Source organism: Narcine bancroftii, chromosome 4, assembly GCF_036971445.1.
Source record: "Narcine bancroftii isolate sNarBan1 chromosome 4, sNarBan1.hap1, whole genome shotgun sequence".
NCBI classification, from domain to species: Eukaryota; Metazoa; Chordata; class Chondrichthyes; order Torpediniformes; family Narcinidae; genus Narcine; species Narcine bancroftii.
In genome coordinates, this window is record NC_091472.1 from 211,467,330 (window position 1) to 211,492,622 (window position 25,293).

The following is a 25,293-nucleotide window of genomic DNA, read 5'->3' on the forward strand; positions in this document are numbered from 1 at the left end:
CACCTCTACATTACTATTTGGAGGCCTATATACCACCCCCACTAACATTTTCCGCCCCTTACTATTCCTCAGTTCTACCCACTTGTGCCCACATCTCCTCCCTCACCACTATTCGGGGTGCCAATTTGAAGTCCTTCAATGTGAAGCAATATTTCACTTGTGAATCTTCGGGGGCTATTTACTGCATCTGGTTGTGGTCTCCTCCATATCCGAGAGACTGGACACAGACTGGGAGATGGTTTTGTTGAGTACTTCAGCTCCGTCCGATGCACTAGGGAATATCTCAGTGGCCACCCATTTCAATTCCCCATCCCATTCCCTTGCTGAGACCACCCACAAATTGGAATAACAACACTTCCATCTTCCCACTGGGCACCGTCCAACCGGATGACATTAATATCGACTTTTCTGGCTTTCAGGAAAGGTGGTTTATTGTCCCTTGGCCTTTCCTCATCTCTGTCTCTACATTCCCTGTCTCCTTTTGCACAAACATGATAATTCTCACCTCCATCCCTTATCATATCCAACACCTTTTGTTGATCTGGATTCTCTCCCTTTGTTTGAATTCTGAGATTTCCTACTGGCTTACTCTAATTATTCCTTGAAAAAGGGCTCAGGCCTGAAACATCAGCAATATATCTATCTCCCATAGATGCTGAAAAGACCAGCTGAGAACCTCCAGCATTTCGGTGTGCCCCTCCTCCCATCTTCGTATCATCCGCAAAGGAAAACCTCTATAGGGTGGGCATTCCTCGAAGAATGGAGTTAAACAGGAAACTCTGCAGATGCTGGTTGAGAGCAGAGGATCAGAGGGGAAACAGTAAGAGGGACTCTCACAGAACTCCCTTCACAGAGGGATTTGTATGTTAGTTCTTTAGTATGTATTCTCAGTCAACAGTTTCCCTTTATCCACTGACGTGAACAGCAATGGGAAAGAACTGGTCATGGAGTTTGTTCAGATCGGCCAATGCTGAAGAGTCTGAATGGACACATTGTTAACCCTCCTTGTTACAGGAGTGTTAACAATGTGTTACAAGAGTGGGTGAAGAGATTGGGGTGGCACGGTTAGCATAGCAATAAGCTCAATGCTGTTACAGTGCCAGTGATCGGGACTGTGGTTCAAATCCTGTCTGCCTGTAATAAGTTTGTTCATTCTCCCCATATCTGTATGGATTTTCCATGGGGGGCCCTTTCCATGGGGGCTCCGATTTCCTCCCACCATTTGAAATATGTGGTTGTAGGTCAATTGGGTGTAATTGGACAGCATGAGCTGAAAGGGCCTGTTACTGTACTGTATGTCCAAAAAACATTAACCTACAAACCCCATACATTTTTGAAAGGTAGGAGTAAACTGCAGCACCCACAGCAAACCCTTGCAGACACGGGGAAAATGTACAAACTCCTCACAGACAGTCCCAGATTTGTACCTGTATTGTTGGCACCATAATACCTTTGCACTAGCCACTAAGCTGACTATACCACCGTGGAGGGTGGTATCTTTCACAGGAATCTTTCAGCATCTCTTTGGATATTTTGAAGATGAATTGCAAAATTGTCCCAGAAAGATTCACAGCATTGAGGGGCTTCCTTTACCTGGTTTGTCTGTGGAAAAGCTGGTAGCTCACCTCAGAATAGAGGAAGTTACGAGGAGCTATCTAAATAGAGAGAAAGGCAGAAGGAAAGCCTGTTTGCAGTTAATTCAGATACTTGAATGAAAGAATCTTTCTCTCAGGCTTAAATTCAACTTATTTTTGGAAAGTAAAATACTGCAGATGCTAGAAATTGAATCAGAACAAAAGCAGGTAAGTTTACATTTTAGTTCTGTCATTAACCAAAAAGGACCTGACCTGAAATGCTGGAGACGTTAGGGTTTGGGTTCAATAGACAGTAAATTTGAGAATCTGAAGCAAAATCCAATCTGCTGGAGGAAGTCAACAGCTTGAGGGAGAAGAAAAGAATTGTCAACATCTGGAGTCTGAGCCCTTAGATGTGGTTCTCAACCACTTGAAGTAATCCCTTGCTAAGCACAGAGCACCTATGGTATCCTCTGTAAGGGATTACTTGAAGTGGTATGTGAGTAGAAAGAAAAAGGTTGTGAACCTCTGCCTTAGACGCTGTCTAAATGTCCAGTGTTTTCTGCTTTTATTATGTTTCTTATTTGTGTTTTGTGTCAGTTCCAACTGTAGCCATTACCTATCAGGGTTTGGATCCTGACAAGGTCTGCAGAACCGAATGGCCACAGTTCACCTGTCCACCTTCATGGACTCTGTCTGCTGAGCAAGATAAAAAGAAAGCGATGGTCAGTGGGATCAATGGCCATCTTTATTACCCATAATCCCCCACGCAGCTGGAACTACTTGGCCAGTGGTGGTGCAAATGTGCATGCCTGTCACCCAGAAAGCATCGTGGCAAGGTTGACAATACAAAGCAGGAGAAATCCCCAGGGGTCATGGGGTGGGAATGGTCTGCCCTGCGGCATCACAATCACTCTGCTGTGCCAAGGAGCTGATGAACTGGCCTCGGCTTCTGCACTAATGGAAGCTGTTCCCCTGTGCTGCTTTGCTACCTGCCGCCTGTTGGGGAAGCTCCCACTGTGCATGCCTTTGAGCTCTCTTCCGGCATCAGTATCTGGTCTCGAAACATGCACCCTGGTCTCCTTCACGAGCTCTCAGGCATCCATAGGGTTCCAGCACTGTCCAAGGTCTATGCTTCATGGAGCCGTGGGTTTCTCTGACCCCCATTTGTGTTGTGTGGTAGGCTGCGATAAACAGTCCTGAAGCAAGACTTTCTTCTTTTTCTACACTGCAATTCAAGCTATTCAACATCACCTGTCTGGTACAACCAGAAGAAACAGCTTTTCTCCAGACCACGGTGTACATGCACCCACACAATACATACACTCACACACAATACACACTCATACAATATATACACACTTTTAATATACACAGATGCATATGCAGTTCAAACACTCTCACACAATGCACAGCACACAGTAATCACACAAATAAAAAGACGTATAAAAATACAGAGATATTTTGTAATAATTGTACTTGGTGTAGTTTTTATTGCACTACCACATCCAAGAGACTGGACACAGACTGGAAGATGGTTTTGTTGAGCACCTCAGCTCTACCTGATCCAATAGGCCACCCATTTCTATTCCTCATTCCATTCCCTTGCTGACATCTCTGTCCATAGTCTCATGCATGGCCAGATTGAGATCACCTGCAAGTTGGAGGAACAACACCTCATCATCCCTCTGGGCACCTTCCAACTGGATGGCATTAATATTGACTTCTCTGGCTTTCATTAAACCCCCGCGTCTCCCGGCCTGCTGGAAAAAGGATCTCAGGGTTGCATGTGATGTCATGCATGTACTCTGACAATAAATCTGAGATCTGAATCTAAACTCTAATTCACTTCTTCCATTTATCAGACCCAAGATTACAGGACACCGTTCACCAATCTCACAATGTGTGAGTAGAAGCTATTTCCCAGCCTGGATATTTTCATTTCACTAAAAGTAAAAACATCATAAAATGCTGGAGGAACTCAGCCGGTCTTTTCAGTGTCTATAAATTCTGATGCTCCTTTAAAAAAATGGTCCTGCTCTGGACCGAGAGAGACCTGGGGGTACAGGGTCAGAGAAAAGTGGTGACTTAGGTGGACAGGGTGGTGAAGAAGGTGCTTAGCATTGGGCAGAGCACCAGTTTCCTTGGAGTTCATGTAACCAGTGACCAAGCATGGAAACTCAACATCTCATTTGCCAGGAAGACACAACAGTGACCGCACTTCCTGAGAAAACTGAAATGGGCAAGGCTACTGGTCATTATGTCAACCTTCTACAGGAGCTATATCGAGAGCATCCTGGCCGGCTGTATCACAGTCTGGGTATGGTTGCTGCAGAGAAATGGATCAGAGGTCAATCCACAGGACCATAAGTGACAGAGAGGATCACTGGACTCTCCCTTCCCCCCCCCCCACCCCATCAATGTGATCTATTAAGATTATTGTCTGAATAGAGTGCAGAAAATCATTGCAGACCCGTTACACCCTGCACACAGCATCTTACAGCTACTCCCATTGGAGATGGGATACAGGAGTATCAGAGCCATCACCACCAGGCTGAGGAATAGCTTCTTCCCATGGGCAGTGAGAATGCTGAACGACCAAAGGGACTGGTCACACTGACCACCCAAGACGCCCATTTGTACAAAACAATATGAATTTATTTATTGGTATAGATGAAATACTTGTCCTGCATATATATGTATTGTTTGTCTGATTGTGTGTTATTTCTGGTTGTGTGTCTGCATGTTTTGCATTGAGGCCCAGAGAACACTGTTTCATTGGGTTGTCCTTATACAATTGGATGATGATGAACTTGACGGAAAAAAAACAAGATACGAGAGACAGCTGGAATCTGGAGCTAAACTCCATCTGCTGAATGGGCAACATTTTCAGCCAAACCACTTTATCGAGTCTCGATGTGGGGTTCGGTCTTGAAACACTCAGTTATTTTTCTCCCATTGATGATGCCTGAACTGTTGAGTTTCTCCAGCTGCCACTTCCTTCAGGTAGAAAATATCAGAGCATCAAAATCAGGGCTGCCAGGCTGGGAAATAGCTTCTTCCTGCAGGCTCTGAGATTAACGAGCCTGTTACCGAGTAAATTATTCCAAATCAGCAGTTAGCATAGCGTTAAGTGCAACGCTGCTACAGCACCAGCAATAGGAACCAGGGTTTGAATCTTGCCCTGTCTGTAGGGAGTTTGCACATTCTCCCCATATTTGCGTGGGTTTCCCTAGAGGCTCCAGTTTCTTCCCATCCTCCAAAACATACTGGGGAGTTGTAGGTCCATTGGGCAGCACAGCTTCATGAGCCAAAAGGGCCTGTTACCATCCAGTATGTCTAAATTTAAATAAATCATTTGGTCCAGAGAAATGCTGGTGACAAATGGTCAAGTATCAGTCAGATGATAATGTGTAACGAGAGGGTTAATGACTCACCTTCTGGTTTAAAATGGAGTTGTCTACTCACAATCCTCAAAACGAGCAGGCATGTTAACTGGGAAGATCAGCAAGAAAAGGTCCTGATTTATGGGGTCCATCTGGCCTTGAAACAGTGTACACAGGACATAATGCATTGTATTAAGATGAATTTGGTGAACAATGTAAAGCCTGTCTTTCATGATTGGTTTTGAGTGGTTTTTTTTTCCAAACTTTATTTATTTGAAAAATCATTAGTAATAGTACAACATACATTCAACAATTTTATCTAAATATATATATATAAAAAGAATTTAAAAAAAACAGAAAAAAATCCCCACCCACCCTCCCACCCTCCCACCCTGTCAGCCAGCTCTCTTAAGGAGAGCCAAAAAAAACCCAAAAACTAAGAATATACAATAAATCAAAATATATCTAAATGCATATATTTCAAATATAGTAACCAGTTATTAACAAAAAAGAATTATCATGCAAATTATGTAATTTTTTCCATAAGAATACAAGCTTTCAATTCATTATGCCACAGCTAACGGTTCAATAGCCAAAGCAAATGGCCTGTCAACCTTATCGAGTTGAACTTGTCAATTTAAACAGTAATGAAACTTGACCATTTGTCACCAGCCTAGCAGTCGAGTTCGTATATAAAGCTTTAACCCAACCAATAAAAAAAAGAGCCAAATTTAAACTTCTCCAGTACTTTAAATAAAAAATCCCATTCGACCCTATCAAAGGCTTCTTCAGCATCAAGCGCAACCACTGCTTTGTGGTTGGGCTGCTGTCGATATGCATTGACTTAACTAATCAATCGAAGAATATTATCTGAAGGATTTCTATTCTTAATAAAACCTGTTTGATCAACATGTATCAATTTAGATAAATATGTAGCAAGTTGATTTACTAGCATCTAATGCTGATAACAATAACTTAGATAAAAAGGAATCAATAAAACCATTATCTTGTTTCCCCTCAGAAGTATATAATTTTTTATAAAATGAATAGGACTGGTCAATAATTTCCTGAGGTTTATAGGTAACTGTTGAATTCTTTTTTACAGCATTAATAACTCGTGAAACCTGTTCTTTCTTTAACTGCCATGAAAATATTTCATGTGCCCTCTCACCCAACTCATATCGCTGCTTAGATCGAATGATTAAACATTCAAATTGATAAGTTTAAAAAAGTTGCAAATTTCAAACTAGACATCTTTACAAACTAACAATAGTCACTTAATATAAAATATCGCTCCCCTTCTAATAAAAATCACTCTCCCTCTATTTTAAGAGTATATATATATAAAAAAGATTCTAATTATTCCCCCTCAAAAAAAAACACCCAAAGGTAGTAACCCCCTAAAAGACTTCAGTGCCAACCACCCTCACCAGCCAGAAATACATCGTTCATATTAATACAATACAATAAATATATTCAACCCAATGACTCCATTCCCAATGTTGTTTCAGATCTTCAACTTCAATAAGACTTTGTGTTTAAAACCTCTTTCTTTCCATTTTCCCCCATTCTTTCCATTCTGCCCATTTCCATTTCTATTTGCCCTCTTTTTAGGCGACGATGGCAAAACTCTTCCATGACCACGTAAATCCGGTAATGAATTAGCAAAAACTAATGCATCATGGTCATTCTCAAAAAACTGAGATTGAAAATTACCATAAAAGACCTTTAACACAGCAGGATATCGAAAAGCAAATTTATAACCCTTCCGCCACAGCACTTCTTTAGACGAATTAAACTCACGTTGACGCCTAATAATTTCTTGACTCAAATCTGCATAAAAAAAATTATTCTGGATCATCATTGGAGATCGACTTTGTCGGGCCTTCTGTACCGCCAACCATAATATAATTTCTCTGTCTTGATAGTTCAGGCACCGAACTAAGACCGCATGTGGTGGTTTTCCCGGTAACGGTTTCTTTCGTAACGTTCTATGTGCTCTCTCCAATACTAGACCTCCTGAGAAAAACTCTTTACCCAATACCTCGGGGATCCAACTCTTAAAAATTTTTATTGGGTGAGACCCTTCAATGCATTCTGGAAGACCCACAATTTTCATATTATTTGGTTTTGAATGTTATGGCCAAGTAGAATGTGTAGATTAGGAAAGAATCATATACCCTTGGATTATATCATTGTGAGTCATCAGCAAGTTCTTTCAACTTCTCATACAAAAATCACAATTGGTGCCAGTTCCTCTGAGACTTTCCCAGCCACCATCCCAAACCAGAGTCCACGATGAGAAGGGAATTTTGTTTTGTTGATCTTTCATGTAACTTATGCACTTTACTACACTTTTGCACCCTAGAAGTATTCTTTCTCCCTCATTGATCTGAATCCTTGAAAACCTACTGATTTTAGCTCATTACAACTTGAACTTGAAATGGAACATTTCGTCAAGGTGCTGAGCTGCTCCCATCTGATCCTTAGGATTTCTTTTTGACGTATAATTGTACAAGGCATTGGTGAGGCCAAATTTGGAGTACTGTGTACAGTTTTGGTCACCAAATTATAGGAAAGATATAAACAAAATAGAGAGAGTGCAGAGAAGGTTCATGAGAATGTTGACAGGATTTCAAGGTTTGAGTTACAGGGAAAGGTTGTGCAGACTAGGGCTTTTTTCTCTGGAGCGCAGAAGATTGAGGGGGGACTTGATAAGAGGTGTTTAAGATTTTAAAAGGGACAGACAGAGTAAATGTGGATAGGCTTTTTCAATTAAGAGTGGGGGAGATTCAAACTAGAGGGCATGGTTTAAGATTGAAGGGGGAAAATTATAAGGGGAACATGAGGGGAAATTTCTTTATGCAAAGGGTAGTAGGGATGTGGAATGAGCTTCCGGCAGATGTGGTTGAGGCGGGATCATTGGTTACATTTAAGGATAGACTGGATAGCTACATGGAGAGGAGAGGAGAGGACTGGAGGGGTATGGACTGGGTGCTGGTCAGTGGGACTAGGCGGGTGGGAATTTATTACGGCATGGACTAATAGGGCCGAACTGGCCTGTTCTGTGCTGTAAGTGGTTATATGGTATAGCACGGAAACAGGCTATTTTGGCTGATGAACCTGTGCTGCACAATCACACCTAATGGACCTACAAACATCGATGCTTGATGACCCAGTGAGTTTCTCCAGCATGTTTGTGTCTTGCCATCTGGGTGGAACTGGACACTGGCTTCTTGCAGAATGTTAAATGATATGTCAGGTACGTGGATAACTGTCAGGGGATGAAAGAAAAATGCCTGGAAAATGGAGAGCACACCTGTGACTACTCCTCTCAGCAACAGGTATATTGTGTTGAATGCTGTTGAGGGAGATGACCTGACAGAAGCTGGCAGCAGTGATCAGGTCAATGGCACTGAGCCTGGTACAGTGGTACAAAAGGTAAGAAGGAATGCAGTGGTCATTACGGACTCCATTGTCAGAGGTACAGACAAGAGATCCTGTGAGCAAGATAGGTATACCCGCATGGTTTACTGCCTTCCTGGTGCAAGGGTACGGGATATCTCAAATCGGGTCCAGAGTATTCTGAAAGGAGAAGGTGAGCAGCCTGATGCCTTGGTACATGTGGGTACCAATGACATAGATAAAAAGAGAGAGGAGGTACTAAAAGAGGATTACAGCGAGCTAGGACAGAAGCTAAGAAACAAGACTGCCAGGGTGGTGATCTCTGGATTGCTACCTGTGCCAAGTGCAACTGAGGACAAAAATGGAAGGTTAAAACAAATGAATGTGTGGCTGAGGGGCTATTGTAAAAGATGGGGTTTTGGCTTCTTGGACCATTGGGATCTCTTTTGGGGAAGGCATGACCTTTACAAGAAGGATGGGTTACACCTAAACCCAAAAGGGGTCAATATATTGGCAGCTAGGTTTGGTGCAGCCGTCGGATGTGGTTTAAACTAATTTGGCAGGGGACAGGAAAGATTAAAAAAAGGAAAATTAGGTTAGGCAGCGAAAGTTAAAAAATCAGAAAGAGCAAGGAGGGTGAAAAAAGCAAATCTGAACGCTTGATATCTTAATGCAAGACGCATTCGGAACAAGGTAGATGAATTGGCTGAATTGGCCGGGGTATAGAATATTTAGGAGGGATCGGCAAGAAAGAAAAGGGGGTGGGGTAGCTTTGATGGTGAGAGAAGGGACCGACATGATTGACAGGAAGGATATTAACTCAGAAGATGCGGAATCTATATGGGTAGAACTGAGGAATAGCAAGGGGTGGAAAATGTTAGTGGGGGTGGTATATAGGGCTCCAAATAGTAATGTAGAGGTGAGGGAAGGCATAAAAAGAGAAATTAGAGAAGCAAGCAATAAGGGAACAGCTGTCATCATAGGAAACTTTAATTTACATATAGATTGGACGAGCCAAATTAGGAAAAATACTGAGGAGGAATTCCTTGAATGTTTACGGGGCGGTTATCTAGACCAATATGTCGAGGAAACAACTCGAGAGCAGGCCAGTTTAGACTGGGTATCATGTAATGAAAAGGGGCTAATCAGCAATCTTGTTGCCGAGGCCCTTTGGGTAGGAGCGATCACAATATGATCAAATTCTCACTCGACCTGGAGAGTGAAGAAATTAAAACCGAGACTAAGGTCCTGAATTTAAATAGAGAGAATTATGATGGTATGAGATGGGAGTTGAGTAAGATTGATTGGGTGGTGTTTATGGTGGGGGTTGACGGTTTCCATTGAAAGCATTCGAAGATCTAATGAAAGAATTGGAGAAATCGTTTGTACCAGTTTGGCATAAAAATAAACCAAAAAAGGCGACTCAACCGTGAATAACAAGGGAAATTAGAGACAGCATGAGGTCCAAAGAGAGACCATATCAATTGGCCAAAAAAAGTACCAAATCCGAAGACTGGGAACAGTTCAAGATGCAGCAAAAGAGGACAAAGGGATTAATCAAGAGGGCAAAAATAAATTACGAAAGTAAGCTTGCGGCAAACACAAAAACCAGCTGCAAAAGCTTTTATAGATATGTCAAGAGGAAAAGATTGGTGAAATCCAGAGTAGGTCCCTTGCAGTCAGAATCAGGGGAATAAGGAAATGGCAGACCAATTAAATTCTTACTTTATTCACAAGAGAGGATACAAATAACCTCCCAAGGAACTTGGGAAACATAGAGACTAATGCAAGGGAGGAGCTGAAAGAAATCAGTATCTCTAAGGACATGGTCTTGGGGAAATTGAAGGGATTGAAGGCCTGATAATCTACATCCTATGGTACTTAAAGAAGTGGACATTCAGATAGCAGATGCTTTAAGAATCATTTTCCAGAACTCGATAGACTCAGGATCAGTACCCATGGATTGGAGGGTAGCTAATGTTACCCCATTATTTAAAAAGGGGGTTAGAAAAAAAGCAGGAAATTATAGGCCGGTGAGCCTTACATCAGTAGTGGGCAAAATGATGGAATCCATTATTAAGGATGTAATAGCGGAACATATGACTAGCAGAGAAGGGATCGGACCGAGTCAACATGGATTTACAAATGGTAAATCGTGTTTGACAAATCTATTGGAATTGTTTGAGATGGTGACAAGTAAAATAGATGGGGGAGAGCCAGTGGATGTGGTGTACCTGGATTTCCAAAAGGCCTTCGATAAGGTCCCACATAAACGATTGGCATGCAAAATCAAGGCTCATGGGATTGGGGGCAAGGTATTGATGTGGATTGAGAACTGGCTGGCAGATAGAAGAGAGTTGGGATAAACGGCTCATTTTCTGAGTGGCAGGCGGTGACCAGTGCGGTGCCGCAGGGATCTGTACTGGGACCCCAGCTGTTCACAATTTACATAAATGATCTAGATGAGGGGATTGGATGTAATATCTCCAAATTTGCAGACGACACTAAGCTAGGAGGTGTTGTTTGCACTGAAGAGGGGGTCAGGAAGCTCCAGTGTGATTTGGATAAATTGGGGGACTGGGCAGATACATGGCAAATGCACTACAATGCGGATAAATTTGAGGTTATCCACTTTGATAATACAAACCGGAGGGCAGATTACTATTTGAATGGCAATAGATTGGGAGATGGGGATTTGCAGAGAGACCTAGGTATTCTTGTGCACCAGTCACTGAAGGCAAGCATGCAGGTACAGCAGGCGGTTAAAAAGGCAAATGGTATGTTGTCCTTCATATCAAGAGGGTTTGAGTATAGGAATAAGGATACCTTACTCCAGCTGTACAGAGCTTTGGTGAGTCCACACCTGGAGTATTGTGTGTAGCTTTGGTCGCCTTATCTGAGGAAGGATGTTCTTGCAATGGAGGGAGTGCAAAGGCGATTCACCAGGCTGATACCTGGAATGGCAGGAATAACTTGAGGAAAGATTGCACAATTTGGGATTGAGAGGGGATCTCATAGAGACATATAAAATTCTGGCAGGCCTGGACAGAATGGATGCAGAAGGGATGTTTCCAATGGTGGGAGAGTCCAGAACCCAGGGCCATGGTTCGAGGATAATAGGCAAACCATTTAGAACCGAGATGAGGAGGAATTTCTTTACCCAGCGGGTGGTGAATCTGTGGAATTCATTGCCACAGAGAGCAGTAGAGGCAGGTTCATTGAATATATTTCAGAGGGAATTAGATATATTTCTTCAGTATAAGGGAATTAGGGGTTTACGGAGAGAAGGCGGGGACGGGGTACTGAACTTTAAGGTCAGCCATGATCTCACTGAATGGCGGAGCTGGCTAGAAGGGCTGAATGACCTACTCCTGCTCCCATCTTCTATGTTTCTATGAATCTGTGGAATTCTCTACCCAATTAACCAGTGGATGTTGCCTTGATGAAAGTATTTTCAACATGTATGGACAGATTTTTAACAGATTGGGGAATTACGGTGACAGAGCAGGCTTGAGGGCCCAGATGACCAACTCCTGCTCCTGTTTCTTACCTTGGGGTGAACAGTGCAGCTTTCTAGAAGTGGAAGCTCAGGTAACACAGAGAGCAGAAAGAAAATGAAAAGTATTCCAGCAGTGTGAAGGGTTTGGGGGCTGGTATAGAGCAGAAACACCGAGAGGTGGGGAGATATCAAGATGCTCCTAGTGCGGCCCCAGCTGGACTGAATGACCTTGGCTTTGTATTTACATTTGAGTGCATTACAGAGATACAAGTGGTATAGATCCAGGACATGAGATTTAATTCTTTTAATTGGGTGGCACAATTAGTGAAATGTTATTATATCACCAATGACCCAGGATCGAATCCAGTCCTGACTGTAAGGAGTCTGCACGATCCCCCCCATAATTGGGAGATTAATTGGGTGACACAGGTTATATGGGCCAGAGAGCCTTCAACTGTGTTGTATTGTTAATGTTTTTTTAAAAATTAATCGGAATCACTAACATTGAGGAGAGAATCCATTCCACCTCTACTTCCCGTTGCCTTGGAAAAGCCATCAACATATTAAAAGTCTCACCCTTCCTCAGATCCACTCCCTTTACCCTCCTCCCCATGGAGAAGTTTTACCAGTGTGGACCACACTCCACCAGATTCAAGGACATTTCCTTTCCCTTGTTATCAGACTCTTGAATGGTACCTTGTACCAACTGATCTGTCTCTGTACTTATCTGTCCCACTCCTGCACTGTGACTTATTTGCTGGACTATGTATGGGATATCTAGCTAGACTGCTCCAAAACAAACTTCCTCACTGCACCTTTGTAAATGAACCTGAAAACAAATTTCAAATTGAGCACAAGACCAAGACCTGTTTGGATTTGTTGCCTCAATAACCACAAGACTCCAGTCCCTCCTAGTGTTTGAGTGGATGATGTTTAAATATTCCACAATCTGCAAACTTTATGTGTAAACTTGCAGGTGTCTCAGCAGGCTGTCCGACTAGGTGAACCCCTTTTTTTAAAATAATATATTTTTCATTCAAACTACAATATTACAAACACAAAACACAGATAGAGCTACAACTAAAACCAAAAACCACCATAACATATGGCAACAAAACTGTGAGAGGCAATAGTCACTATTACAAAGTATTCTTCTTCTTCTTCTTTGGCTTGGCTTCGCAGACGAAGATTTATGGAGGGGGTAAATGTCCACGTCAGCTGCATGCTCGTTTGTGGCTGACAAGTCCGATGCGGGACAGGCAGACACGGTTGCAGCGGAAAATTGGTTGGTTGGGGTTGGGTGTTGGGTTTTTCCTCCTTTGTCTTTTGTCAGTGAGGTGGGCTACACAATTTTCTTCATCCACTACATACATGTTCCTCTAAGGGTTCCATCATTTCCTGAATCCAGCCTCCACCCCCTCAGACACCGTGTGTTCCCGCTCCAACAGCGCACGGAACTGGACATTTCACCCTCAACCCCCACCACCTCAACCCATGAATGGCCAGTTTCACCATTCCCAACAGCAACTCCACAAGGAGATCCACTGAATGCCCGGCCCCCTTCCGCACCGGGCAGTTGTAGATCAGGAGAATAAGGCTGAAGTGCAATCAGAATTTGAGGAGCACCCTCTTCAGGGTATGCAAAGAGCGACTGCAACCTCACACACTCCACAAAGATGTGGTACACCGTCTTCTCCCAGTAGCCGGGGTGTTGGTGAACCAACTCAGGAATCGGTTGCACAGCACTCCTCAGTGCAGTACTCTCCACCCCAATGTACAATGCCCATCGGGTCCCCCCTGATTGGCAGATGGCAACACCGAGTGTCAGGATATATCTGGGCGATGTATGAAGCAAGGAAGTGGAAGATGTGGATCAGTAATCCGTACAGGAACTTCCTCCCTGCCCCTCGGAATGGCACAGTGGGTGTTGACAAGTGACAGCTCAGATTGTGTGGGTCAAGTTCACAGGTGAGAACCTAGGGCCTGGTTTCAAAGAGCAACTCTGCTGGCAGAGTGGAGTCCTGGCCAAAGGCAACCATGTTCCAGACTCTTATTAGGTCCTGGTAATAGCTGAGCAACTCTTGCAGAGTCATGTGCTCTCATGAAGGCATCAACCTCATTGAAGAAAGTATGTGGCCAGCACATACCACCTGGAAGGGTCCTCACCATACAGGAACTTCTGCAGGGTCCTCAGGTGGAGAGCCACTAACTGTGTATGCACACACACCAGCGAATGTCTGCACCCTTCAATCGGTAGACTCAGGACTACTGCAAAGATCCAGTGTTTCATGTTGCCCCATGTGATAGAACAGATTCTATCACCAATGTGTACATGTACAGTGTAAGATGACTGTGATTGGCTGAGAGTGTAGCCACACCTACTGGCAGGTCTTAAAGGATTGCTCCTAGCCAGACCAGGTCATTCTGAACTGGTCAAACTACTTGTGATATGCTCCAGTCTTTTAGTTAATAAAAGTCTTGGTTTGGATCAACAAGTCTTTGGTTCTTTCGACGCGCTCTACAATTTTATTAACTAAAAGGTTTTGAAGGGTTGGAGCGTATGCTACAGCTGAAATGCCTCAACATCGACCCACAGTCAGCTATAGCCTCAAATGACTTTAAGCACTGGGTGAGATGCTTCAAAACTTACTTGCAGCTCTCTGACCTTGCCATGATAGAGGTCAGCCATCGACTACTAATATTGATGACTATGGTGTCCCCGAGAGTCTACCAGACTGTCCAGGAGGTGACCACTTACGCCGCAGCCATGAAGGTGCTGAAAAAGCTCTATGAGCGACCGGTGAACAGGGTCTCTGCTCAGTACAAACTTGCTATAAGGAGGCAACAGCCCGGTGAGTCCTGTAGAGCTTATATTCAGCCACTAAGGGAAAGAGGCAGGGACTGTGCCTGCACAGATAGAACTGCTGCGGATACCACAGACGATCTCATTCGGGATGCCTATGTGGCCGCGGGGGGTTCGATTGAATGAGGTGAGCCAGCGCCTGCTAGAGCACAGGGTAGTAAACCGAGAGGACATGATCTGGATCACAGAGACAATGGAGGCTGCGGTCTTAAATATGGACATGTACTCTCAGGGCTGGACCCCACACTCCGGTGAGTAGGATGCCCTCCCTCTACCCTATTACTGCCGCTACGCTGCGCAATACAATCCCAAAGTGTTATTTCTGCAGGAGGAACAAGCACAGCAGGTCCCAGTATCCGGCAAGAAAAGCCAGGTGCCAGAAGTGCCTTAAAAACAGCCACTTTGCTGTAGCCTGTCACTCCAAAATGACCGCCATCAATCACAGTGCCTCGTGTGAAGCCCAATCGCCACTCTCCACTTCAAACACTTCTTCCTCAGAGCTCTCGTCCGATAAGAGCGAGGACTCCACTGCACGGCAACGCCTGATGTCATGGGGCAGATGCCGAGCGCGGAAGGTACAATCCACCCTCGTCGCAATGACGTTCACCCTACATCATGAAGCAACGTCCGACCAGGCCCCAGCCTCGACCTCAAGGACCCGCCGCCGCTGACCCGCCACCACCGACCCGCCACCACCGAGGCAGCTGACCAGGTACCCACAGCTGCGACTGACGTGACCGACCTGGGACCCGACGCTGACGACCAGGGTCCTGCCGCTGATGTCCGCCCTACCGCCGACGGCAAGCAGCGACCCCCAACACTTACCATTGGCTGGCCAACACCCCCAACAGGCTGCAGGCAGCAACACCAACTCGACACTGTCTCTTCAGGCCCAACTGTTTGCGTGACGTCATCACGCACACGATGCGTGACATCATCATGCAGGACTCCACTGTCCCCATTACAAGTCTCTGCATCAGTAACCCTCGACCAGGACTTCCCCCAACCCCTCACAAAAGCAAAGAAACTGGATTAAAGTGCATGGACACTATTCCAATTGCTTATTTGACTTGGGGTCAACTGAGTTTTATCCACCCAGACCTGGCACCATTGCAGACTGGCTATTCTCCCCATTGCACAGAGAATTTCATTGGCGACCAGATCGCACTCGACTTGGGTAAAGGGGTACTGCGTGGCGACCCTAAAAGTCCAGGGCATCACATTCACAGACTTCAAACTATTAGTCCTTCCCCAATTGTGCGCCCCTGCAATGCTGGGACTGAGTTTTCAGTGCCAGTTTCAAACTGTGTCCCTGCATTTTGGGGGGCCTCACGCTCCACTCTCTGTCTGTAACCACTCCATCCCAGAAGCCTCCCACCAGCGGCAGCCTGAGCCACCCACCCCCACGCCCCGGGTCCTCATCTGTAGTCTCTCCACCCTCCGAGCTGCTCCACCAATGCTTTTCACAAACCTCACCCCTGGCTGGAAGCCTGTGGCCACCAAAAGCCGGCAATATAGTTATGAACACAAGATGAGCGAGGTGCGCAGGCTGCTGGACAAGAGCATTATCGAACCTAGCTCAAGTCCATGGAGGGCCCAGGTGGTGGTTGTTAAAAACGGGGAGAAGCCGCAGATGGTGATTAACTACAGCCACTTCACGCTTCTGGATGCGTACCCCCTTCCATGGATCATGGATGTGGTGAATCAGATCGCCCAATACTGTGTAATTTCCACCATTGACACATTTAGCCTATCATCAGCTCCCGATCCACCAAAAAGACGGACCTTTCTTGGCCTTCGAAGCGAATGGGTGGCTGTATCAATTCCTCAGGGTACCCTTTGGGGGTCACAAATGGCGTCACGGTCTTCCATTGGGAAATGGACCAGATAGTGAACCAGAACGGGCTGACTGCTACTTTCCCGTATCTGGACAATGTCACCATCTGCGGCCATGACACAGTGGAACATGATGCCAATCTTGAGTAATTTTTTTGGACTGCAATTCAGCTGAACTTGACCTACAATTTTGACAAGTGTGTCTTCCGGACCACCTGGCTTGCAATTCTGGGTTGTGTGGTGAAGAACGGGGTGGTCATGCCGGACTTGCCCCCCACCCCCCACCCCCTCAACCAGAAGGCACTCAGATAGTGCCTGGGCTTTTTCTCTTACTATGCCCAATGGGTTCCACATTAAACCGACATGGCACGGCCACTCATCAAGACCACCTGTCAACCGAAGCCAGAGCGGCCTTCGACCGCATCAAATCGGACATTGCTGCTGCAATGCTGCATGCCATCGACGAGTCCATTCTGTTCCAAGTCGAGAGCGATGCGTCCGACTTTGCACTGGCAGCCACTTTGAACCAGGCTGGCCAGCCGGTAGGCTTCTTCTCCAGAATACTCTAGGGTCCGGAAAGCCGACACTCCTCTGTCGAGAAGGAGGCCCAGGCCATAGTCGAAGCAACACGTCGTTGGAGACACTACCTCACTGGCAGGCACTTTACACTGCTGACCGACCAATGCGCGGTCTCCTTCACGTTTAGCAGTACCCAGCAAAGTAAGATCAAGAATGACCAAGAATGACAAAAATCGCCAGGTGGAGAATCGAGCTATCCACCTTTAATTATGACACACTGTATCGGCCTGGTAAACTCAGATGCACTCTCCGGGGGGACTTGCGCCAACATACAACTGGACAGGCTGCAGAGACTCCACGAGGAGCTCTGTCATCCAAGGGTCACTAGGTTCGCGCACTTTGTCAAAGCTACACGGTCAAGGAGATTCGCTCCATGACCCAAGCCTGCCCGGTGTGTGCTGAGTGCAAGCCCCACTTCTTCCGTCCGGAGAACGCCCACGTCATCAAAGCCACCCGCCCATTTGAGCGTCTCAGCATAGACTTCAAGGGGCCCCTACCGTCAACCAACCATAACACCTACATCCTTACGGCCATCGATGAGTACTCCTGCTTCCCGTTCACTGTGCCCTGCTCGGACATGACTGCCTCCTTAGTTATAGAGGCCCTGCACAGCATCTTCGTCATCTTCGGGTACCCCAGTTATATCCACAGTGACTGGGGTCCTCGTTTATGAGCGCAGAACTGTGGCAGTACCTTCTAGAGCGAGATATTGCTTCAAGCAGGACCACCAGCTATAACCCACACGGTAATGGGCATCGAAAGAGAGAATGCCACCGTCTGGGAAGCGGTTACGTTCGCCCTCCAGTCCAAAGGTCTCCCCACCTCTCGCTGGCAGGACATGCTCACTAGTGCCCTACACTCCATCCGCTCCCTCCTATGTCCAGTACTCAAAGAACGACCCCTTGGTTGAATGAGTGACTCGGCTCCATGCGAACCTGCATTATGCCTACGTTGAGAACCCTGATGGGCGGGAGGACACAGTCTCGGTAAGCAGCGACCCCCAACACTTACCATTGGCTGGCCAACACCCCAAACAGGCTGCAGGCAGCAACACCAACTTGACACAGTCCCAAGCCGGATCACGCGCAGCAGTGCCTTTAACCCAACCTCCCCCTATTCCTTCTCCCACAGGTCATTTGCTTAAACAGAGGGACCAGCACCACCCCACCAGCTCAGGCCAGACTGTCGACAACACCGTTGGGGAATTGAGCGAAGCAGTGGCCAGTGACCCCAATCCCGGCACCATGGCGGTCACGCCGGATGGTCAGGTCCCCAGACCGGTACAGCCCCTAACCTCCATCCACCCTCCCTAGGGTCAGTTCTCAAAGAAGGGGTGAGGCATCGAAAGTACCAAAGACTTGTTGATTCAAACCAAGGCTTTTATTAACTAAAAAACTGGAACATATCACAAGTAGGTCGACAAGTCCAGAATGACATGGTCTGGCTAGGAGCAATCCTTTAAGACCTGCTACAATCTCAGCCAATCATAGTCATCTTACATAGTACATATACATATTGGCGATAGAATCTGTACTGTCACACCCCAGAAGACGTCAACCAACTTTCTCTGCATTCTCATGATAAAGGTTACATGTGGGACTGAGGTGACCAACCGGTACCATAACATGGAGGCCACAAGATGGTTGATGACCACCACCCTCCCTCGGTAGGAATGCATCCCAAGGAGGCAGCAATCTTTGCCTCAAGATCCTGCCAGTTTAAAAGCCAGGTCTCCCCAGTGAGATTGAGGTGGACTCTCAAGTAGAAGAGATACATGGTGCTCCACGTGAATGGTTTACTCTCTTCCGACAGGGAGTCCACACACCACTGATCCACCAAAAGTCCAGAACAATTAGCCCAATTGATCCTGGCAGAGGACGGTGCAGAAAAGACCTGCTGGCACCCCGCATCCTCCGCAAGTCAACGGGGTCAGTCACCATGAGTACGTCATCAGTGTAGGCTCATGTAGAACCGTTCCCGTCATCCCCTCCTCAGAAGAATGGCTCCACGCAGGTGGTGTACAATTGGTCAGACATGCTGTATCCCTGATGTATTCCCCTGTGGAAAGGAATGGAGGCAGTCAAGAATCCATTCACTTTGATGAAGCACTCTGCAGCAGAGTACACGAGCCAAATCAGGGCTACAAAGTGCAGTCAGAACCCAAAAGCCCATTGAGTACTCACTAAGTAGCTGTGGTCCAATCTATCAAATGCCTTCTCCTGATCCAGGGAGAGAAAGACTGCTAATATACCAGTTTCCTGAGACAGATGGATATTGTCCTGGATGGACTGGTCAGGGGTAAGCAACCTGCCCTTTTTTTTGTAAAAATTGACTTTATTTACTTGTGTACATCATTGCACAAATATACTGGAGTCACCAAACAATTAATATACACAAACCTCAAATCTAGTTATATTAAAATATTGCCATCCCTGTCAAGGATATTGAACACATCCTACAGTGCCCAGCACTCCCAAAACCCCTCCATGGCTCCCGTGGACAGTGCATGCTCCTTTTCCAAAGACACCCTGGCGTGAACATAACCCCAGTAGATGTCCAGTACTTAATTGCTGGGGGAGCCCTGAGCCATGGATGGACAAGTTAGCTAGGCCAAGGCGATCAGGATGTCTCCCTTCCTTCCTGCCCCCTTCCTCACTGGGTGGCCAAAGGTAAAGAGGGTCGGGCTAAAATGCAACCAGAATGAGAGAAGAGTAGCCTCTTCAGAAAGGCAAAGAGGGGCTGCAACCTCGCACACCCAATGTACATGTTCACAGTCTCCTTCTGCCTGCAAAAGTAGCATGCAGTTGGGAGATCCGTGTACTGACTCAAAAATTTGTTGCAGGGCACGGCCTGATGTAATAGCCTCCACATCAGGTCTCCGACATATAAGGGGTGAATCCCTGCATAGAGCGACCGCCACTGGGGTCACTGCTGACTGGCAGGTGGTAACACCAGGCGCCATAGCATGTCTGAGTGGTGGACCAGAACAAGGAAGTGGAAGGTGTGGAGCAGCAACCTGCACAAGAACTTACTCCCCACCTCTCGGAATGGCACAGTGGGTGTCGAGGACAGATGGGTCAGGTTGTATGGGGCAGGATCCTGGGTGAGATGCCGGGGCCTGGGTCCAAAGATTAACTCCGGCTTCACAGCTGGGTCACCACTCCCCGTTGGTGGGTGGGGGGGGGGGTGCGTCTAGGCCGGAGGTTATCACGTTCCAGTTTTTCAGTAAGGCTTGGTAATAACTGGGCAACCTCTGCAGAGCAACACGGCTGACTCTCACTGGAGGTAGCCACATGTTCTCGTGAAGGCAGCGGCTCCATCGGAGCCAGCAAGTGCCACTTGGGAGGCTGCTCAGGATACAAGAATCTCTGCAGTGTCCTAAGGTGGAGGGCCACCAGCTGTGTACTCACACACACAAGCGACTGTCCACACTCTGCAATTGGCAGACTCAGAACTGCCGCAGAGACCCAGGGCAGTGTTGCCCCAGAAGAAGTCCAACTTCCACTGAATGCTCATGGCAAAGGCAGCAGGTGGTACCAAGGTGGCCAATCAGTAGCATAACATAGAGGCCACCAGTTGATTAATGACCACCACCTGCTTTGGAAGGAAAGCAACCCAAGGAGGCCAGACCAGCGTCCCAGCTGGGCAGCGATTTTCACTTCCAGATCCTGCCAGTTCACCAGTCCAGTCTCCCCGGCTAGACTCGGGTGGACTCCCAAGTAGAGGAGATCCATGGTGCTCCACGTGAATGGTTGCATCTTCTCTGGCTGGGAGTCAACCTGCCACCCACCCACCAAAAGATTGGAACATTTAGCCCAATTGATCCTGGCAGAGGATGCAGCAGAGACCTGCTGGCACTCTCGCGTCCTCTGCAGGTCAACTGGGTTGGTCACCATTAGGAGCACGTCGTCACCTTAGGCTGAGAAGATATTCTTTATGTCCGGCTCACGTAGAACCATCCTTGTCAACCTCCTACGAAGAAGTCTCAGGAATAGCTCCATGCAGATGGGCATACAACTGGCCAGATATGGGGCATCCCTGATGTATTTACTCCACGAAGGGAATGGGGGAAATCACTTTGACGAGGTACTCTGTGGCAGAGTACAAGAGCTGAATCCAGCTTTCAAAGTGTGGCCCAAACCCAAAGCCCTGTACAGTACCCACAAATTAGCTGTGGATCTACCCCAGCAAACACCTTCTCCTGATCCAGGGAGAGAAAGGCTCTTGGTACACCAGTCTCCTGGAACAGACGGATATTGTCCTGGATGGACCGCTTCGGGATGGGGTATGGACAACCTGGCCCAGCACAGAGCTCAGACGGTTGCCCAATGGGTCAACCCCTTCCCGCACTCGGCGTGAAGAGAGTTCTAATCGAGGGGCATTTGGGGAACCCGGGGCAGGGGAAGGTTACCATCTGCTCCCCTGATATCCTCCCCCCCCCCCCCCCGTGTGACAAGAGGTGCGGTCCCTGCCCTCAGCTCCTCCCCGCCCCATCCCTTCCCCCACCGGCCCGACTGTGGAAGATCGAGGCCCCGCCCGGACTTCGGTGCCGCTCGCCCCCCTCCCCAAGGCCGCACTCACCCTGGCAACACCGCCCCGGGCGCTTCGTCCGCCCCGGGCGCTTCGTCCGCCCCGGGCGCTTCGTCCGCCCCGGGCGCTTCGTCCGCCCCGGGCGCTTCGTCCGCCCCGGGCGCTTCGTCCGCCCCGGGCGCTTCGTCCGCCCCGGGCGCTTCGTCCGCCCCGGGCGCTTCGTCCGCCCCGGGCGCTTCGTCCGCCCCGGGCGCTTCGTCCGCCCCGGGCGCTTCGTCCGCCCCGGGCGCTTCGTCCGCCCCGGGCGCTTCGTCCGCCCCGGGCGCTTCGTCCGCCCCGGGCGCTTCGTCCGCCCCGGGCGCTTCGTCCGCCCCGGGCGCTTCGTCCGCCCCGGGCGCTTCGTCCGCCCCGGGCGCTTCGTCCGCCCCGGGCGCTTCGTCCGCCCCGGGCGCTTCGTCCGCCCCGGGCGCTTCGTCCGCCCCGGGCGCTTCGTCCGCCCCGGGCGCTTCGTCCGCCCCGGGCGCTTCGTCCGCCCCGGGCGCTTCGTCCGCCCCGGGCGCTTCGTCCGCCCCGGGCGCTTCGTCCGCCCCGGGCGCTTCGTCCGCCCCGGGCGCTTCGTCCGCCCCGGGCGCTTCGTCCGCCCCGGGCGCTTCGTCCGCCCCGCCTGGCGCATGCGATTAGGGTCTTCCCCCGCCGTTTCCGGGTGGAATATACCCCCAGGGAAGCGAAGTGTTTCATTGGGTTCGAGAACAAGGGGGAATAAAACAGGAAAGGGGGGAATAAAGCAGCGAACGGGATGGAAATAAAGCAGCGAAGGGAGGAATACAGTAGCGAAAGGGGGGAGGGGAATAAAGCAGGGAAACGGAAGGGGGATAAAACTGGCCCGAAATGGGACAAATATACGGGCAGAGTTCATGTTGGGGTTTTTAAAGGGGAAACTGTGCAGAAAGGGAACGCGGAAGCTGCGTTCAGTGAGGGGCGGGTTCGGTGAAGGGGGGCGGGGTCTGTGCCCTGTGATGGACAATAAGAGAGCAGATTGAGAGCGGGGTTCCCCATCATCCTGGTCCAATGTTGGGTCGGACCCAGCTGGAGGGAGGGGTGTGGAAGACCCGGGCCCCGCTGGAGGAAGGACAAGGCTGCAGAGGGACAGGGTGATCACCAGGAGGTTGCCTGGAATGGAGCCTTGAAGACTGGAAAGGTGTCTTTCTTGGAATGGAGTTTCTTCCCTAATAGCCGTCTTAAATTAGTCCGTCGATCCCGGGTGAGGAGGATTGAGGGGAATCGAGGATTTCGGATTTCTCCAGTATCGGATCGTTGGTGATTCGAGGGCGGCCGTTGGGGACGAGTCGGAGACCGTCAGTAACGTTGTTGAAGGCAGAAGCGCGGCAAGTGGGTCAGCATTGGGGTTAGACTGAGAATTAAGCCCTTTTCACTTGCTCTCACCGGCCATCCTACTTGCAAATGTAAAATCGCTGGAAAAGATGACCTGCTCCAGAAAGAACTCCATCTCTCGACAGCTCCCTCCGTGGAACAGTCCTCATCGAAGCCAGCTGTTCGAAGGGGAAAGCCAGCTGTGCGAGCAATGTGCAGACAGGCGGCTGCCGCCACCAGGGCCCGAGACCAAGGAGCCGCGGCCGGCTGCCTCCACCAGCGAGCCTCGGCTCGCCAAGCTGTGCACGGCGGGGGTTGACCCGTGAGATGTGGAGCTCTGGGTTGTAGCCGCTGGGCCGTGAGGATCTGCTTCGTGGACGCCACCGACAGCCCTCGCCCCTCCTTGGTCATGGCCAGGGCCTTCGTGATCTGTTCGGCCACCGTGCAGCCGAACCTCCTCTGCTGCTGCTGCTTCACTGACGGCAGAGGCAGCGGGGACCCAGCCGCCGCGGAGAGTTCCGCGCCCATCTCTGCCTTCCGGTTGCCGCAGCTCCGCTCCATGCGGGCTGAATGGTCAGAAATGGCTGGCTTCGTCTTCCTTCCCCAGAATCCCCCTCGCAGCGGGTACTGTCCTGCCGGGCAAAGCGCAGAGCGGTTCCCGCTGCGTGGGTGATTATGGGTAAAGAAGGCAAAGACGGCCATTTTTTGCCCATTTTTCCCGCATGGAACGACATGCCGGTGCTGTCTCGAAGCGGCGTTCAGGCAGCGCAGCACTGGATGGAGATTCATTATTGGGCTGGGGACTCGGATATTAGGCGGGGTTGGCGAGGACAGTGACGCCCCAGTTCTCCCATACCTAATGCCTTCAGGGAAGGCAGAGGCGATGCTGGTTCTGGCTTTGGCATATCTTGAGGGGGTGGACTCCGTTTATGCCAGTGAGGACTGGTGCATAAAAGTCTGTGTTGTACCTCAGCAGAGATGGAAATGCAGACCCCTAAATGCCCAGTGAATTCTCGGCCACGCTGATAACCGCAGTTGACTTTCCGCCCTTGTCTAATGAGGGTGATGCCATCTGCGAAGCCCAGACGTCCCACTCTGATGTTGCATGAATGTAGCTGGCCCCTTCAACCACGCCGACCCGAAAACACCGTTTCAATTGCATGTCACGTTCGCCACCAGAGGAGAGAACACCAGTGGCGGATTTACCATTAGGCTGAAGCCTAGGGGCCTGGAAGGTAAGGCGGCCTGTCACAATAGAAATGGGAGATACAATAGAAATGTTACTTTAACAACACCAAAGGGTGTTAAGCCACAACGTTAAAAGTATTTTAAAATTGCAATAACTTGTAGCTTTCAACGCTTCTCTATTGGACAGGAAATCCAAAAACAATGCGGAAGGGTTTGGGGTAGGAGACATTGATATATTACTACGTAAACAACAGCAAAGGCTTATATCCATTAAGGCATAAGCATTTTTAAATATGGAATGGGCTGTGCACTCGACGTTGGTCTGGAAACGGATTTCATTGTGGGGTCTTTTTAACTGCCCATTGACGGCCCGATGGTGATTCTCTGGCATACGGTTGGTGTGCGCCTGTGATGACTGATGGAGCTTCCACAGCACGAACTTGGTAAAGTTGTCCATGCTTGCATTTGCCTGCCTTCTATCCGTAACTATATAGCCAATTGTTGTTATAGCGTTGATGTCAACAATTGTAATCGTACTTGGCGGACCGAGCGGCAACGTGGGAGCTCAGACGGTTGCCCAATGGGTCAACCCCTTCCCGCACTCGGCGTGAAGAGAGTTCTAATCGAGGGGCATTTGGGGAACCCGGGGCAGGGGAAGGTTACCATCTGCTCCCCTGATATCCTCCCACCCCCCCCCCCCCCCCCGTGTGACAAGAGGTGCGGTCCCTGCCCTCAGCTCCTCCCCGCCCCATCCCTTCCCCCACCGGCCCGACTGTGGAAGATCGAGGCCCCGCCCGGACTTCGGTGCCGCTCGCCCCCCTCCCCAAGGCCGCACTCACCCTGGCAACACCGCCCCGGGCGCTTCGTCTGGCATGTTGCCAGAGACACAGTGGCTCTGCAGGGCGCTAACATCAGTCCCCTTTATGAGGCGCGGTGGCATCAGTCCCCTTTATGAGGCGCGGTGGCATCAGTCCCCTTTATGAGGCGCGGTGGCATCAGTCCCCTTTATGAGGCGCGCTGACATCAGTCCCCTTTATGAGGCGCGCTGACATCAGTCCCCTT

General features: G+C 48.7%; 1 protein-coding gene across 5 annotated transcripts; it reads right to left on the reverse strand.

The window, feature by feature from the left end:
- Positions 1–3,090: 3,090 nt before the first annotated feature.
- On the reverse strand, positions 3,091–25,222 carry LOC138761551 (uncharacterized). Of its 5 annotated transcripts, XR_011356365.1 has the most exons (4): positions 25,071–25,222; positions 24,250–24,288; positions 5,012–5,117; positions 3,091–3,228 (listed from the first exon to the last, which is right to left on the reverse strand). XR_011356365.1 is itself a non-coding variant. In XM_069933866.1 (2 exons), exons 1-2 carry the CDS (start codon positions 23,830–23,832, stop codon positions 19,171–19,173), a joined length of 747 nt encoding a protein of 248 aa, XP_069789967.1. In that variant the 5' UTR covers positions 23,833–23,891; the 3' UTR covers positions 18,501–19,170. The 5 variants fall into 5 exon arrangements, 1 of the variants encoding a protein (XP_069789967.1); XR_011356363.1 differs by lacking the exons at positions 3,091–3,228; positions 5,012–5,117; positions 24,250–24,288 and adding an exon at positions 18,501–19,200; XR_011356366.1 differs by lacking the exons at positions 3,091–3,228; positions 5,012–5,117; positions 24,250–24,288; positions 25,071–25,222 and adding exons at positions 18,501–19,200; positions 23,900–24,005.
- Between the last annotated feature and the right edge of the window lie 71 nt (positions 25,223–25,293).

Excerpts from the sequence above, each read along its gene's own strand:
- LOC138761551 (XM_069933866.1), bottom strand. The coding sequence starts at position 23,832 with ATGAATCTCCATCCAGTGCTGCGCTGCCTGAACGCCGCTTCGAGACAG. Across the intron at positions 19,201-23,115 it reads ATTTGCAAGTAGGATGGCCG|GGGAATACATCAGGGATACA; the intron begins GTGAGAGCAAGT and ends TCCTTTCCACAG.